Source organism: Oreochromis niloticus, linkage group LG23 (genome assembly GCF_001858045.2).
Source record: "Oreochromis niloticus isolate F11D_XX linkage group LG23, O_niloticus_UMD_NMBU, whole genome shotgun sequence".
Lineage (NCBI taxonomy): Eukaryota > Metazoa > Chordata > Actinopteri > Cichliformes > Cichlidae > Oreochromis > Oreochromis niloticus.
In genome coordinates this window covers 16920959-16939721 of record NC_031986.2, presented here as the reverse complement: position 1 = coordinate 16939721, position 18763 = coordinate 16920959, and the positions used below count along the sequence as shown (strand labels likewise).

Here is an 18763-nt window from a genome sequence, read left to right as displayed (position 1 = left end):
CCGTAGCAGGCGCTCTTAAAAACACAGACGGCTGTTTCAGCTCTCCTTAAACAAGCGATAAGTGGCTTTTTCCTTTCAGAAGTCAAAGTTTTGGGGTTTCTTTTATTATTTCAAGCCCTCTATAATAATATTTTGGAAGGAGCGTAGAGTTTAGCAGAAACCACTGAGCAAACTTTGTGTTTTGTGCATGGGAGAAGGACTAAAATGGTGTTTACTTAAGCTCCGCGGGGGATTCTCTCTTTCTTCTTGCATGAGGCAGTTGTGATGACATGTCTGCCTCTTTAAAGGGTGACTGAATGGTTATATAACAGAAAAATATGTTCACTAGATCTCGTTAAGTCTGCCTTGTGATCAGCACTGAGATCCTTATTCACTAGACTTACATGAAAGATTTATTATGAAGCTGCTGCCAGAAAACGATCGAGTCCTTCAACAATGATTACGTCACCATTAGTTCCTAATGAATGATATGATCCATGAAAGCATAGCAGATATGACGCATACGATTGTGAAAGTCTGTGTTAAGATTGACATGGGGTTAAATGGGGAAAAATATAAATCAGGAGATATTTCACAACCTTCATAAGTTTCACTTTGATTTGCTTCTTACTTTCACTTTTCCTCATAGCTTTTTTTTGTTGTAGTTGTTTGGTTTCGACAGATATCTGCACATGTGAAAAAGCTCAGCTTTTTACTTCTGGAGTTTCACCTAATGTAAAGGTGCTGACACCAGATCATGCACTTCTTTACTCAGCCACTAGAGGTTGCTTTACTTTAAAATTGAACTATTGAGGTTGATGTCGTGTACCGTACTCATACGTTGTCAACTATATTCTTTGTGATACAACCACTGGTCACGAGGGAAAATTTGTACTCCCCAGCTGGTTGGCAAGTAGTTACTATGGCTTCTGGCTGTTGCTAGGTGAAATTGTTTGCAAAGAGAGTGGACCTTTTTGTAATTGCTTTGGTTGGTCTTCTATGCTCTTAGATTGCATAGAAGACATAGACTTCTCTGCAAACTCAAACTTGAAAAGGCAGGATGCGAACCGAAAACGGTAAACGGTTGCTTTCAAAGAAAAAGTTATGCCTCAGTGGTACAAGTAACATGTTTTAAAAGGCAGGAATTCTACTTTGAAGGCTAACGCTGCAATGTTGTTTCAGGTCTTCATTGCACTTTTTTCCACCTTTTCACTACCACTCAGAGAGTAATTAACAAGTGTTTACAGACAACTCGCATGGTTCATGCAAACTGTGGGCAAATCTGCTTTGGTCTGTTGCAGATTCTGTCGATTGCCCACAGTTTGCATGATTGCTATTGGAATGAACATACTTCCCTAGAAACCAGTGGTTGCCAAGGGGTCACTGACTGGTCTCAAGGCCTGCATGACTGGGGCTTTAGCAATCAATTTGATAGTGACTGCCACTTGCCAACTGGTAGAGGAATATGAATTTTTCACTTGCAACTGCTGGTTGCCATATGGTTGTAGACCATTATCTAGGCTTGTTTGACTGAGGCCTAACTCACTTGACTTTACACAGGCACACATTCAAAAAGCTGGAGAAGTTACTGTCATATGACTTGGGGTCATGTAACTGAACCCTCAACAGATAACAGCTTGCACAGATGACAACTTTGGCTGTATTCTTTGATCATTGGTTAACTCCATATCAGACGTGTAGCACATAAGCCTGAGCTCACAAATTGATTCATCACATTAAATTGTACAAAAATGCTGACTATTTTAAATCTGATTTTGTAGCGTTTAACCTAAAATCTAATATTTGGAAAGCGATCAACACTGGCAGAGTGAGTTCCAGGAATTCATTGTGCCCTAACTCTGAAAACCCACCAGCTAGTCTGCTTACTTGGCCTCTGTGAATGAGAGCCAGTTTTCCGGGGCTTCTGGTGTAGTCTGGATATTAGATAGCAGATAAAGAAAATTAAATTGCAGACTTCTTGTTCCATGTGCCATTGTTCACTCTGTCTACCTGCTACCTGTTCAGTAGAACTTGGACTACAAGCAGACCCCCAATGAAAACCAGAAAGAAATATCATCCCTTGCCTACAGATTCTTCATACTCATTTTCCATTATTTGCCACTCATAATCCCATCTGAAACCTTTATTTTCCCTTTCAAACAGGGATGTTAGCAGCTTAGCAGGTCTTGTTTGTTTGAGACAAGAGCATCATCATAACCAATAGAAATGATGGCCAAGACTGAATAATTACAAATGAAGCTGTTAACAGATACATAGCATAGTGTACAACTGGGTTTTCCTGCTGGCTGTGATAACTATATGCCCTTTTTTTATGAACCAGAAAAGCTACCCACAGTCACTCAAGAGAGCACACTTACACCATTACCATATAGTATAACTTATAATTATCCAAGTGGCGACACTGAGAACTATAATGTCTCATGTGAGGATTGTCTGGACAAACAGGGAGGGGAGGGGAGGTAAGAGGACACCTCTGAACACACACGTTTGCCTAATAATGTTGGATATTACACACATACTCAGCTAATACACAATCCAGAGGCCAGAAGACAGTGGCAAATGTTCAATGCCTTTACACACACATTTACTTGAGCCTATGCTAAAGTCTACTGGCAAACTCATTATTAAAAAAATAGACCCTTGTCCACTATTTCCATGGTAATCTGGCATGTTGTTGAACATGCACTATGACTGATACTTTTCAGAGCTTTTTGGTACGTTTTCTTCTTTTCTTTTCTTTTTTTTTTGTTCTCTCAGTCATATAAATCTTTTGCCTTTTCTCACAAGGTAATTAGCTCGACCCTGGACAGGGGTCTATTTTTCATGGCAGCCTGTCCTTCCTGACATGCTCTTTGACAAAGCACAGACCATCGTCACACTGCCCTCTCGATCCAACTCAAACATTCTGCTATGGCTGAAGTGCAATGATGTGATTGTCCCAAATAGGTCACGGGCCGCTGTCCAGTTGTGTTTCCCTTGTGAGATTAATTGCCGAGATAGTGTGTGTGTTTTGCCTGTGTGTGTGTGTGTGTGTTTCGTCTGTGTGTGTGTGTGTGTCTTGCAGGTGAGTTTCCAGGTTAGTGCACACACTGTGCTTGTGTATGATATGTGATATTGCTGAGGAAGCAGTAAAAAGAGTGCGGCCCAGTAACTGCTCTCTATGTGACATTTACAGAAGAAATCAGACATGTTTCCACCTCAGACCTCCAGCTGCCTCTGTCTTGGCTTGCAGTGCTGAACATGACTGCTAAATAATTCATCCTAGCTTCATCTCACATTACAATATTTTTCTCCACTGGAAGTGTTAGGACTTCTGCAATATTCAAAAATATACATTCAGGGATGTTGGGCTAAATGTTAACATTGTCATGACCAAGACAGCGTGATGATGATAGCAATTAGCTTAAAGTAACAAATACCATATGAACAAAAGTATTGGGCCACACATTTTAATTTTTAATTCAGATGTTTTCAAGTCCATTGCCACTGGGTTATAAAATCCGCACCTAGCCATGCAGTCTGCCTTTACAAACATTAATGAAAGAACGCATGGTTGTAAAGAGCTTGCAGAGTTTGGTAATAGGATGCCACAGTTTATTTCCAAGTTTATTTCTAAACATTATTCCTTCCTAGATATTTCACAATCAGTTGTAAGTGGTATTATTGCAAAGTAGAAGTTTTTAGGAACCACAGCAATGCTCTGCTGACTCAACAGCTGCAGCGCTTTAAACCTCCTCTGGTATTAACATAAGCATCAAAAATGTGCACCAGGCATTTTGTGGCATGAATTTCAATGGCCGAGCAGCTTCTCTCAGTCCGAGATGACAAGCTTCCAGCATCTTACTGCAGTCTTTTAGTGTAATAAAGTTTCGGCACTCAACCTCTGTCAGGAATTATTTTTGCACTCAAAGTAGCCTTAGGCTACATAGGCTACAGCTTTAAGGCCTTGAGCTTGGCATTGTGGCGATGTAATCTACTGTATAGGGATTTTTCAGGTTTTTTGAAGCCATTAGAAGAGCTACACCAAAAATGTAAACTTTGTGGTGGTTATAGCATTCATTGTTAGATTTTATAAATCCCTGTACTACACTGGGTCCAACTAGGTAATGTTAGAATATGTTACTCTGAAAGCAAATTAAATTGGTGGGCTGATGCATCAACACTGTACTGAGGAAAAGTGATTTTGGTTTGTGCTAAGCTGTAGTACACAGGACACTGCATTAAGAAAGGTGTGTATAAACCTTCAGATTTGAGCAGTTGTAATATACAGTTGCTGATCTTGGAGAGTTTAAAGAATTACATCATAGCACATCATGAAATGGCAGCACCAACAGTCAGTGTCCCTCGTGCTGAGTGCTGCCTCAAAGCTTCACTGGCAACGAAATGCAGACTTATGCAGCCCTTATGACAGTTTTCCAGGGATATGGTTTCCCCCCCATTTCATAAATATCCACAGTGCTACCATAAAGCAGAACTGTAAATGTAAAGCTTATTTCTCTTTTTAAGCGCACATGTAAATTATCTGTCCTGCCTTCCATTCCTGGTCACTGGATTAACTCCAGAAACAACTCTTGGTTTGTTCCAGGTTTTTGCAAAGTTGTTCAATAAAAAGCGATAGTAAAAGTAAAAGACCTGGGCTAGGTCATGGGAACAAAAGTATTGGATGTTTTGTTTTTTATGGGGGATTTTCCTCCTGTTCTTAAAGAACACTTTGATTTATTGCTAACACTGTTAATGAATACATTAATTATTATTATTACATTTATTTGGTGACACTGAGTGGCTTGAGTTGGAAGGAGGCTGGCTGTCAGTCGATTTCTCATACTATCAGTTCAAGGAAAAAGATTTGATCACTCCTCGTGTACTTCCCCTCTGCTGGCTGAAATGATTTAACCTCCTAAGACCCGAACTCTTTCATGGCATTCATTTTTAATTTCTCTTTGCTATTTGGGCTGATTGGAACCTGATGAATGTAAAAACAAAGAATTAATTGATTTTTTTTTCTTTTACCTGATTTTTGTTTCTGAGAAAAATTAGATCCACATATGAGGACATTCGTTTTAAATTTCAATAGAACAGTGGCAGTATCATGTCCTCGTAAGTGGATATCAGGCCCTTGTAGAGCAAAATTTTGTATTTTGGTCTAGACAACCCAAAATGTGATGTCCACATATGTGGACGCCACCTCCTAGGAGGACCTCTAGTGAGGACCTCTCACTCCAAAGAAAACGTCAACACTGACTCAGAAAGACACTCATATCACCGCGACAGTGAAGCAATTGGAGATGGCAGCTATTGTTTAAGAAAGAAATCTGCATCAGATGTAATTCTGGCTTCAGCTTGATACAATGCACATGTTTGGAGTCGCTGCCTGTTGGAGGTCAATGAAACATGAAGTGCAGGTTAGAATGGCTGTCCTGCAACATTTTGATTTACATCACTTCACATATAAACATCTACTTCAAGAAGAACTCCAGAGCTTGACTACTTTTGTCCATGTAAATGAAGCTCCTGGAAGCCTTCTGGGTTTCTAAAATCTGATAAGCGTTCTAAAGTGATGCCACTTGAGACGGGGTCAGTTGTGCTGAAGACTTTAAGTTTCCTCATGGACTCCGTTTTAAACACAACATGAGAATAGCGCAATAAAAATCTGCTGTAATGCAGTTGAAGGGCATCCAGAATCTTTTAAATCAGACATTATAAATTATAGAGTGACACTGACGCCTTTTCCCTGAACCCAGGGTGAGATTTCCTGTATTTGCTATCAGATTATAGGTCACCAGATTTCTCCAAGGAAACCAGCATAAACACAGTCAGACACTTCCATGTTGAAGCAAATTGTGATTGTCATTTTTTGGGGGGCTGCCAGTTTTCTGACTGACTGCCCAACTTCTCTTGGTAGTTCGTGCACTGACCTCTCTCGCTCCTGCTCCAGCAGGTTGGTGAACTCGTCACTCTTCTTTATGAACTCCCCGTGGTTCCTCTTCTCATCTTCCAGCTTGTACAAGGTCTGCTTGTGTGATTGTTCCACCATCAGCAGCTGCTCTAGCATCCGCCGGTGCGTCTCCCTCTGCTTCTCCACTAGCTTATCCAGCTGTGATGGGAGCAATAAAAAAACATCTGTCATGTCTGGACTGTACTGCATTGCTTGGACAGTGGATTAGTAGATTAGAGATTCTGAGTGACTGTTTGTTACCTCTGCCATGGGTTTTTCATAGATGTCTTCCTGGAAGACGTCACACTTGCCCTGGATGGCGTCTCTCTGCAGAGCTTGCAGGACCTTCTGTGGTGTGACAAAACCATATTTGGCCTCCAGCAGGGCCAAGTCGATCTTCTCTGCCTTCAGCACCGTGATCACCTCATCTCTGGCCTGCAGTGAGAGAAGAAAAGGAATGTGGCTGGTTTGAACTTCGTATTGCAGGATTAATATGCAGAGGAATAAACTGTTTTCCTGCTAATGTGCAGCAACAAGACAGCAAGAGTGTAGGTTCTGCAGTTACCACGGATTGTATAGAAACATTGTGGAGCACTGTTGCAGTAAATTGACAAATATATTAGGAATTTTGATTTTAGTGCATACATCCATCTTCTGCCGTTTATTTGTGTCTACATCACAGGGACAGTAGTCTAAACAGAGAAGCCCAGACCTCCCTATCCCTGCCCACCTCCCCTAAATTTTCCAGGGGAACTACAAGGCATTCCCAAGTCAGCCGAGAGTAATCTCTCCAGCATGTCCGGGGTCCTTCCTAGGGCCGTCTCCTAGTGGCACATGCCTTGATCAACTCAACTAGGAGGCCCCCAGGAGGTATCCTGGTTAGATGCACAAATCACCTAAACTGGCAGCTCCTGAATCGCTGAGTTCCTCAGTCTATCTCTAAGGCTGAGCCCAGCCACCGTTTTGGAGAGAGCTCATTTCCACTGCTTGTATCCACGATCTCATTCTTTCAGGCGCTACCCAGAGCATTTGATTTTTTGTTCAAAAATACATTTTTTTACATATTCATGTAATTAAAAACAAACATAGATGTGGCATTACCAACTGGTATGGGGCTGACCTTATGTATACTTACAATAAACTCAGAAGTACAAAAACAGTCAAAATTGGCAGATAAATCACAGAAATATTGAGCATTTTTCACTCATTAACATGAGCCAAACTGATTAAATCTAAAAAGAAATGAAACAGACCAAGGCTAAACACCACCATTTACAGGATTACTGTTTCCTGTATAGATTCACATGCCAGAAACCCACACAAGGGGTTTCTCTGCGGTGAAACATACTGAGTAAGTTTCAGAAGCTATGCAAGCTATAGAGGGCCAGTGAGGGACCCAGAGTGAAAGCTGAGTGAATGTCGAGCCCAACAGCCAGACTCTTAACTTCAACAGGTAACAAGCAGATGAGCAGTCAGGCTGCAGCCTTCCTTTCTACCTGTTCACATTTCTAAAGCAGAATCACTGTGGCGATTGCTTTTTTTGTGCTGGTTTTCATCTTTGCTTTGTGCAGCCAGCTTTGTATTCTACTAAGAGAGAGATCTTAGAGACGTGTGTGTGTCTGCATTAGGGATTTGTGTTGGTGTGTGGGGTTTGTAGCCTCAGGTTTATATTGTTAAATGGTGATTATGAGACAGTGTGTTTCAGTTGTTTTACAAAGTACCATTGGAGTAATGTAACCAGTAGCAGGAAGAATTACTTTTTGCCGGGAGTAATTAAGTTAGGTACTGTATTACTTTCAAGAAAAGTGTTCAGTGTTATATTTGTAAAAATTACTTTTTTGAGTAACGACTCCAACACTGATCACAACAAAGAGGAGAAATACCTCAACAGACGTGAAAACATTTGACCCACAGCATGCAATTCTTTTCATGAGTGTAACTTCTTTATTGCTGCTTAGCGATGGTGGTGACTCTCAAAATGGAGCCAATGAGAATCGATAAGGGAATTGATAAGGAATCAAATGAATAACTGATATTAATAATGGAATCAATATAAATTCTTATCAGTTTCCATCCCTACTGCCAGGCAATTCTCGGCTCTAGTGTAGGAAACAGGAAGTAGCCTCAGCTGTCAGCTGTCTGTTAACACAGACCAACTTGAGAGCGCACTGCGCGCTAAGCCAGGGGCTGGTGCCATGTCTGCAGGCCTATCTGCTGCTTTAATGGTTATATGTTGTCTGGGCTAAATCCACATTCACCTAGTCATCTCTACTGTTTGGATTACCTGTAGCTCTCCTTCAAGCAAACTCAGAAGAAAGACAAGGTCATCACGGGAAAGGTCCCTGCCCTTCTCCCTTCGACCACCCTTGGCAGCGCCGCTGGCACTGCTGCTGCACCCACTTCCTCCTGCGCTGGTGCTCTTCTTGGGAGTCTTGTTGTTCCTCTGAATGGTGCCGGTGTCATCTGGTGGCTCGCGGTGTCGACCGCGACGCTCTGCCCTTCCAGAGGGCTCGTCTCGCTCTGCAGATCTCTTGCGAGTGTCTGCCTGCTGCGCCAGCTTGGCCTTGGTTACATCCTCCAGACTATTGCTGCGGGATCGCATGTTCGTCTACCTGTTCAGTGAAAGACAGGAACACGCTTGTTACTGTCTGTATGCAGATAAATGTACATTTATATATTTGTCTTTTCTGTCATTCGTCTCACGGGACAAAATTGGCCAGACAAAGACTCCAACTCCAAAAAACTCAGATGGGCAGTTTTGAAACAAGTGAAGAATTGCATAAAGTTTTGACCTTTAACTGTATTTTTATTAGTTTTACAGCTTTTCCCCCATGACCATTCATTCATATTACAACAGACAGTAATAGATAAGGAATTAAACAACAAAAACCTTTTTGTTTTGTTTTTTTAACTACAATGATCCACATTATTATTATTATTATTATTATTATTATTATTATTACATTAAAAGAGGACATCTTCTGTGAATTACCACAAAAAGTTTAATGGCATGTCATGGCAACGAGCTACCAGGACTTCTTCTGCAATTTTACACATTTATTACGTATAATTTTTTGCGTGTCATGGTGACAGCTTTCTTTCATTTACTACAGTAGCTTTGTTGCAGGAAATCTGAGATGTACATTAGGACTTTCACTTCTTTCTCTAATACAAACATATCTCAGGGATTAAGGGTGTAGTTAAACTTCTTTATACCAATAGAAAGGGGAGTCTCACTGGTCCGGCCCACTTAAGATCAAAGTGGGCTGTACAGTGAGTTTGACATCCCTGATTAAGGCCTTAGTGGGTAATGGTGCCATTTAAGAGCCCTCGAATGCTTGATGGGTGCACTTGCAGGACTGGTTCTGCAAGCATATTTAAAGAGGGCAGAGGAACAATGAAAATAGTCCACCAAAAGTACTCATTCAATGACAGGAAAAGTGTTTAAGAGGGGACCTTTCTCATCAGTGTCTTGTCTGTATCCTGAAGCATGTTTTTATTAACATGCTGGACTCCGCAGGGAGATCTCATCACACACAGCAGATGTAACCTGTCATCGTCCAGAAGTAGGTCATAAACTAGACCTGCATCCAGTTCCATATTTGCAATGCGTACAGCGCGGCGGCATGTCGTCATTCCCTACTGTGTTATTACTAGTCACTCAGCGGAATTGATTCATCATCACCACGTCGTACCACTGGCCACAAAGCCCGATTAGTCCACCAATTTTCTGACAGCACCAGAACCGTTTTTGGACCCGGGACCTTTAGTCCTGTCGCAGCGAATTACCCAGAACTGCTGACAGTCATTAGCAGCTGGTGAATTTTCCCAGAAAGTGCTTTATTTCTTTCTTTCTTTTTTTACCTAGAAAAAGCAGCCAAAATCAGTCAGACCCCTGAGTTCTGTATTCTTAATGTGTACCTACTCTGTTAGTTTTACATATGATGATAGGTGGGCCCAGAGTGTGGTTAGAAAAAGGGTTAACATTAGGGTAGATGATGGTGTGTGCTGTGAATAAAAAGCATTGTGGCTACCTACCAATGTCTGTTTGGCATATACAGTGTGCCTTTGTGGCATCTGGTTCATGAATGGGCTATTCAGGGGCTCATTGACTATGACAAATCAAACTATGATAAATAGATGAATGCAAGCTACAAGCTTGCAGGCAAAGAAACCCCTTTGAAAGCTCTTTTGCCAAGTAATTTATTACTTTTTCAGCATTATGCTCGGCTAAAGTAAATATATTCAAAAGACAAACCAGAACTGAAACATGCTGAGACTCATTTCTGTTTGATGTGAGAGAGAATAAGCTGCCCAAAGGCATTACATCATAATTCATCCGGCTCCACTCACATCAAAATGAGTCCAACTAACTGAGCTCAAAAGTGGCAGTTCTGGCTAACAGACATATTTCACAACAGTATACTTGGTTACATTTATTTTGTAATTTGTAACTGAGCAACATAACATAATGCAATACTGTACTCCTGGTAAATAGATATGAAAGGGACAGTGACAGAAATACTGGGATTAGAGTATGTTGATTTTCTTTGAAGGGGAACCAACTAAAGCAGCTCGAAATGACAGCAAGGACAAGGGAAAGGGAGGTAAGATGCTATTAATAAATAGTTAATAACAGAACAAGTTATATATATAGTACAATATATATAGTATAGAAAAAGTCTTAAGCCACCCTTCATTTCTCTATAATTTGCTAGAAAAATCTGAGATGTGTGCAGTGAGTTATTGAAACGTGCAAACATACATGATTTTTTTTTTTATGTTTGACTGATTCGTAGGTCAGATTTAAGTGGCTTAACACACAAAGATTATCTGAAAATTGTCAGGTACAAGGACTGGACTGAAAATGAGTGAAAAAGCAGCCAGTGTCCAAAGAAAAATGTTAAAGGACCTTCAGAAAATCTGGAGGTCTGACTCATTGGAAGCAATGAAGGGTAGGTCAAACCTTTTGTACAGTACTGTATGTAATGAAATACTAAAAGTCCATCTTTCATCGACATTGTGCTGTACTTAAATCACGAGTAAAGACATGGTAAAGAATGACAACATATCTGAAGGAGACTGTCAGCTGGGCACCGCTGAATGCCAAAAGTCAAGGTGTCAGAGTAAAATCATTCCAGCGCCCGCTGTTTTATCAGATCCTGTTACTGTTTAGATTTCAGACACACAGTTTGCAGTAAAAACATGTTTGTAGCTTTTTGCTGCTTTATAAGATTTAAAACTGTCTTTAAAGTGCGGATTAAAACGAGTAGAGTCAGCCAACTTCTGAGCTTACCACAATCGTATCTTACATGTTTTTTTTAAACATCAAGGCAAAATGTTTGTGTAGGTGTGTGCCCCATTTTTTAAAGCTCCAGTCAGAAAAGCTGAGTCACCGACCATATCCCACTGCAGGCTTATGTTTTTTAAGAGGATTCCCACATTTTTAAGTGGCTTAAAAATAAAGATAAAAAATCCTCGCAATACAGTCAGGTACAAGGACTGGACTGAAAATGAGTAGCCTGGAGAACTGTTGCTCAAGACCACTTTAGAAGTTACAAGAAAGTCTGACAGCTTGGAAGCAAAGTATGAAGAAATGAGAGCTGGGTCGGGATTTTTAATTACAGTACAACACTGTGCAAGAGTAGTTTTAGGTGTTTCAGAGTCATTTAGGTTAAATTTTATCTCAAGTTGCCTGACCAGGAAAGCCACTGCATTCACTGCACCTATAATAAAACAGTTTCCCCTTCCATTTGTGTTAAATACAATTCTACTGAAAGCATTTTACATACAGTGAACATCTACTTAGAAAACAGAAGATCAACTTTAGGGCTGTGCATGTGTATTAAAAATTACAGATCACACTAGATTAAAAAACAACAACAACAACAACAACAACAACAACAACACACATACCATGAAAGTTACAAAAGTTATTATTTTAGCCTATGTCATTCCAGCGTTGTGCTCCTCCATCATCTTACCAGGATGTCTGGCCCAACAGCCATATGTCTGAGTGTGGCTCAGCTACACCTGCACAGCTTATTTGGAGACACCCCAGCTACACCTAGGCTTGTGATGTGTGCCTATGTGCGCTCTGTTTGAACTGTATCTGCTTACTATTTAACACAAAGTTCAAGTCGTATTTTTAATCCTAATACGGCCCAATTGGAACACAGAAAGAAACAGTGTGTTTGACTCGACTCCTGCAGTTCGTGTCCAGCCTCTGTGTGAGGCCCTCTGACAGTTTATGAGTAAGAAAGATGGCTGGCTGATTGCATTGTGCACACTCTAGGCAAGGCGCCACATGATTCAGAGCTGAGGTAATTCCCTGCAGTCTAAGACAGACTCCACATCGGCTTACTCAGAGATCTGGGCTACAGGCGATAGACAGAGCTCTTCGAATGTGTGAGCAAGTGTGTCTGTGAAGAATTAAGTAATGTGCTTGCAATATGTAAAGCAAACACGCGGTTCAGCCTGTGTCATCAGAACAGTAAGTGTCCTAATGAAACGCAGCTATTAGTCACTACAGCACAACTGCAGCCTGTTCAAGTTCACAAATGCAAGATACATATTTGGGGCTGGAGAGCGCAGATTTGATCTGGGATTGCGCAACAAATCCAAGGGTCACAGACACGTAAAGCCCTGCTGGGATTCTTACATGTGCAAGTATCACGTATCTGCAAAATTTCCAAGATGGATCAGAAATACATCACATACTTCATAAAAAAAATGAAAATGTTCACTGAGGGAACGGGAAAATAGCTCAGGATCGGATCGGATCTGATGTTTCTCCAAATCAGTCCCCTGCAGTCCTGGTGGGAGTCAAATAAATGAGTTTTGAGATCAGCGTTGTATCTCTGGTGAGTGATGACCCTGATTTTTCTGATCTGTATTATTGGTTACAGGAAACCAAGATGAAAGCAGAGGAATCTTTGGAAACATTAGAAAGGGTGCGCGAAAGCAAGCCGGCCAGCTGTGCTGATGTATTTTTAAACAGATGGGAAACTAATTTGTTTGACTGTAGTTACACAGCACAAAACACCTTTCTTTTTTCTTTCTAAATGCAAGGGGGTAAAAAAACAAACAAAACGATTTGATGGAGCAGACTTCGGCTGATCGATGTGATAACACTGGAGTTAATCGCTGTTAACTGTTAAAATCCCATCATCTGCTCTGCAGGATCAGCAGCACCGTCCAAATCTAAACAAACACAGGATGTAAATAGACTTTGGAAGGCAGCAGTGCCAAGAGAAAGCAAAGCTTACAAACAAAGCAAGAAAAAACTAACAAAAACAAAAAAAAAAAGATGCTGTTTGGAAATTTTTTTCAGGCCTTCCTTCACCCGAGGAGTCGGAAAAACAATAGCTCTCAAAAGCTGGTGTGAGGCCATATTTTCTCCATGACATTGTTGTTGTCAGCAGAGAAGGTGTGAAGACCAAGTTCCGGTAACTGGTCACCATGTGTGGACAGAAACCTTGGATAACCCTGTCAGGACCATTTTAGTGAATGAGTTTCTATCGTGGGGGGCGTAGGAGGGTTAGCCAGGGCTTGAATCCACCATCTGGCCGGGGCCTTTCTCTGTGGAGTCTGCCTTTGTTACCCCTGCGATGGACTGGTGACCCGTCCAGGGTGCTCCCTGCTTCTTACCCTATGGTAGCTGGGATCATCTCCAGCACCCCCGTGACCCTTGATTGGATAAGCGGATGAATGGATGGGTGGGAGTTTCTGTGTATAGCCAAAGTATAACTGGGGAAAACTTTGACTGTGTTCAAAGCCGAAAACCAGTTCAGACCTGTCAATATTTCAGATGAAGTCATCGTATTATCCAACTGTCAACCTGCTCAAGCTATCGTGTTTCTACCTGCGATTCTCATATAATAACAACAGATCACCATTTCCATCTGCCGAAGTGCTTATTGACACAAACAGCATGAATGAACGGGCGTGCGACATGTGTGAAACTGCCCAGGGATGACTTAACCGCGCTTTGTCCTCTCACTAATCCCATCCAACCAGAGTAAGGCGTGCTTGTCAGCGCGCTTTGAATAAACTCCACTCATTTTTCATTTTGTGAGCGAAGATCAGCGCCAGGAGTTGATGTTATGATTAACAGGTGCTCAGATCTTATGCAACACAGTTGGCCGCTCAGTGTGCTTTTTGGCAATAAAGACAAACACACTAAAAGAGAATCACTCAAGCACAAACACAATTGGACACAGAGGGAGAATTAATAGGTGTGTGTGCATGTCTGTGTGCGTTTGGTTTAAACATCTCAACAGCTTCTCATTTTGAGGTGTGTATACACTTACATGTGGGTGTGTACCCACACACAGAGCCCATGCTGGCACAGCTTCCTGATATAATTTGGCTAAGTGGTGTTTTGAGCTAAACAGTGAGTAAGCTAAAACAACAACAATCTTAGTTTTCCAGCTTGTAGACATAGACTGTATATAAAAGATGGGTGTGAACCACCATGACACCACCTGTTGGTTGGTGAAGATGCCATCTTGATATTTTGAAGTTAAATGTGACGAGCGATGACAAACCGTGAAGCTGAGGGGTGTTGCAGGCTTACACAGTAGTGGATTTTCAATCACCACACAGCCCCGCCCTAAATCACAAGTTGCTTTATCATCTTTGGGAGCAGACTTCACTAAATGAACATGGCACTGAGTTAATGTAGAGGTGAAGTGGGTGCATCCAACTATATACCACTAAAGAAGTCTATACTGAGGTCATTAGTCCAGTGGGGGTCACTTTCTCATCAACCTTTAAGCAGCCAGAGTCATTTCCCCTGGCTAACTGTCAGAAAGAATGAAATTTTAAAAAACTTCTGCATTCATCTCATATTAGCATTTATTTACACAAGAGCATAACTGATGGAAATTTTAATTAATTTTGTGGGTATCTGGGCATCAATTAAATAAATAATTAGTGGACAAATTTACATTTAGGCCTATAACCATTAATACCAATTAGCCTAACCCCATGTGTGTTTTTGGACTGTGGAATTAGGCCTGTCTGGGAGAACATGCAGCAATGTGAACCCAGGACCTGCTTGCTATACTAACCACCCCACCAGGAACAGGCCACAGGGTGGAAATGTTAATGTTAAATGTTAGTTATGTCTTTTTATATTTGTTGTTTTTGAATGCTCTTAATTTGAAAAGTTATTATTATTTCTGTTGTCTTTATAGATCACACTAAAATGAATAAACAAAATTTTAAAAAAGTTTCTCAGTAGAAAGAATGCGAAGTAACAACGTTGTGGCCCAAGCTCACAACCCTTCACATGAAGTTCACCATGCAACAACTGAAACTGAATTTAGATGTACAAAACCATAAATAGTTAAAGTTCAGCAATATTAGTTTAAGTGGTGAAAACATTGTGTGGATGTCTGCTCACAACCAAAAACAAATGCATTTCATTTCTTTTTTGCAGTAATCTGCTCTTAATTTGTAATCTATTCTATCTGGAAACAATGTTGACACCCATCCATCTACGGTTCAGTTTTTGTAGACAACAACAAGCAGTTTTGTTGGACAGTCATCATCTGGGCACCCCAAGAGTCTGTATTCAATCTAATTCAATTCAGTTCTGTTTTATTTATATAGCAACAAATTGCAACAACAGTCACTTCAACACGTTTTTGCAAGGTAAAGACTCCACAGTACTAGAAAGAAAACCCCAAATCAAACGCCCCACTATGACAAAACACATGGCGACAGTGGAAAGGAAAAACTCCCTTTCAACAGGAAAAACCCTCCAGCAGAACCAGGCTCAGAGGGGGGAGGCCGGGTGGGGAAAAGTAGAGACAGGAAAAAAGACAGACTGTGGAAGAGATCCAGAGATTATTAATATCTAATGATTAAATACAGAGTGGTGTATAAACACAGAGAGAGTTTATCGTAATCCATCCAACAGCTGTTGAAAAATGCCACGACATTAAAATTAATGGTCTAATATTACCACCAAGTCGTTGGCAGGGGATCCATCGGGTCCTCAGGGCTGCGTGGTGAGGCCTCCATGGATTGGGTTCACTCTCACCCATCGCATGAATGATTGATCTGATGGAGATGTGAGGGGACTGGCAGCCAGGTCAGTGTTGTCTGCATTTGGTATTTTCCTGCTGCCACTGTGGAGTCCCATTGCCATGAGGCATGGAGTTGATATCTCCTTATATTGAACCCCTTTAGCCCCGCTGCTATTATATTTTATAACACTGATCATTAGTTTTACGGGGATGATTTGCACCTTTTATTTGTTTCTTTTACTGCTTTTATGTATTGTGGACATTTTATGCTTTGCCTGTGCTTACTTTATGTCTACAGGATACCTGAATTTCCCTGAGGGGATTAATAAAGTGTCAAGCTATCTATCTATGAGCTTGTTTGGACATGTGGTGTGTTTCACAGTAAGACTCAAGGTTTACTTCACCTGTCAGTGGTTTTAATGTTGGGGCTGATCTGTCTGGAGCCAATGATGTACTGACAAACTGACAGACGAACACTGGCGTCCATTCTGGTGTGGCGCTATTAATGAAAAGAGCTAAATTATTTAGTCATGAGTTCTCCCCCCTGCCTTTCCCGAGGCCCTTCCATTACCTTGTGCTCTCATTAGGCAAAGAGGACGATGTCCGAAGCCAAAAGCAGAGCTGTTACTGGAAACAGTTGGCAGTTTAGTCTTGTCTAGCAGAGACCACCAAGGTTTCTTTGACTTCCTACCAGGTCAAAAGGCTCATTCATTCAAAGAGTTTTTACGCAATGAACTCACCAAGCCAGCCAGCCAGCCAGGCAGTCACTAACTCATAAAGCCTTATAAGGCCAGTTATAATGGCCATTAAGTTATTTTATCACACATGTGAATTCGTCAAAAAGCGATTAGGCTTATTATTATGGAGCTTTATGATATTAGGTCTTTTCTAGGACTGCTGGGACTCACAATCTTAGACCAGGCCTGTTCTGTGCCACATTAAGGCACGAGAAAAAAAAGCCTTTCCCCAGATGTTATTCAGCCTTTTAAGAAAACAACTCATCAGGGCATCAGGACTCTCTTCTATAAGCATTTGGTATCCCTGAAAGATAAAAGAGGCCTTTTTTTTTTTTTACTGAAGTGATGACTTCACTTTTTATGTGTGTTGGAAGTGAAGCAGAGGAAAAGGGCCATTAAAGTCGCTGGGGTGAAAGGTGAGCAAACAGGTGTGCTACAAAGAGAAGGTACCTCACTCTTTTCCAGCCAAACACACACACACATACATTGAAATGCAAACAGCAAGCTGGTGGCATGCGAGCAGAAATCTCGCAGACACACACAGAACATATGCATGCGTGCACACACCCACCGCTGCAAAGACACACACACCGAGAAATTACAGAGAAAATTCCTGCAGCCTGACATCACGCTGCTGTCGGGATGATTGAGGGGAAGAGAAATGCAGATCAAAAGAGAGCAGAGAAAGGGAAGAGAGGGGTGGGAAAGATGGAGGGGCAGCAGTTTATCCTCTGGAGGATCTTCTGGTAGTGTGCAGCTTACTGAACAGAGTGTGGACTAAATCACCACTTAGAATCACTTTAAGAGGTAACCTTTCCCAAATCCCACTGGATTTGGATGGAACATACCCAGTGTTACTAAAAAAAAAAAAACAACAGCTTTTTCGCTTATCGTGGTTCCTAAAAAGCTTTGACACAGATGTTTTTCATTCAGCGCAAACAGAATTGTCAGTGTTAGCCGGGTTACAGATTAAAATACCTCTAAACCAGGACTGGGAAAAATCATTTCAGCTTTGAGGCAGCAACAGGTTAGCTTACCTCAAAAGCTTCTATTAAAAAGAAACAACAGATGTTAAATGTGAGGTTTCTGTAACTATAAGCTGTACAAAAACAGTCGTTCCCAGCATGAGGCTGCTTTTTTTACAGTGGACTCCAACAATCGTGGATTTTGGCATGGTTGTCGGACTATTTCAGAAACTGTTGAACTACTGGGATTTTCCCACACAACCATCTCTAGGGTTTATAGAGAAAGAGAAACTATTCAGTGAGCAGCAGTTCTCTGGGAGAAAATGCCTTGCCGATGCCAGAGGTTAGAGGAGAATGACTGGGCTGTTTCAAATAACAGGAAAGCAAAAAGGAAAAAAAAAACAAAACCCTCAAAAAAATCAACTCGTTACTACCAAGGTATGCTGAAGAGCATCTCTGAAACAGATGGGCTGCATTAGCAAAAGACCACACCATCCTATCAGCTAAGAAGAGGATATTGAGAATTTCATTTCAAAATAGAAGCCCCTCAAACTTCGCTAGCGTAGGAATGTTTTTGGCAACATTATTACACCCAGTGCAGTAACCAACACAGGCAGTGTCGTGACTTGATATATCATTGTTTTGCTTAGATGAGCTCAAGCTCAAGTTTGACTTAACTGAAAATAACATTTTACAGCTGCTGTCTTATTACTCAACAGCATTAACATTTACCACAAATTGTATTTACAAAGATCAGGACATTGTACAAATGTTCCTGCAATTTTACAGCAGTTCCTTTACTGTAAAGAGGAAATTCTATTTATTCTACTCCCAGAAGATGGAAAAAAATTACTCTTTGAACCATTAAAAGTGATGATGTGAAATAGAAAGTTGTTCTCCATGGAGGGGAAATTCATAATGAAATCCTTGAAGAATTTACTTAACGCTGTGCATTATCACACATAACTGTAACATGTCACTTATTTTTAACACCACCAGAGTTTGGTGTAATCAAAGTCCAGTTTTAGTGTTTGGTCCCAGCTATGCTGTTCTTTCATGTCACTGTATAAGTCTGTTTATTGCATTAGT

General features: G+C 41.0%; 1 protein-coding gene across 2 annotated transcripts in view; it reads right to left on the bottom strand.

The window, feature by feature from the left end:
* The window catches only part of filip1l (filamin A interacting protein 1-like), an 86075-nt gene that overhangs the window by 50489 nt on the left and 16823 nt on the right, over positions 1-18763 (bottom strand). For both annotated transcript variants that reach the window (XM_005452359.4, XM_005452360.4), the window contains exons 2-4: positions 8220-8547; positions 6197-6370; positions 5916-6094 (exon numbers count right to left, since the gene is read on the bottom strand). In XM_005452359.4, the coding sequence (XP_005452416.1) occupies positions 5916-6094; positions 6197-6370; positions 8220-8537 (671 nt within the window). In that variant the 5' untranslated portion in view covers positions 8538-8547. The remainder of the gene's footprint in view (positions 1-5915; positions 6095-6196; positions 6371-8219; positions 8548-18763) is intronic.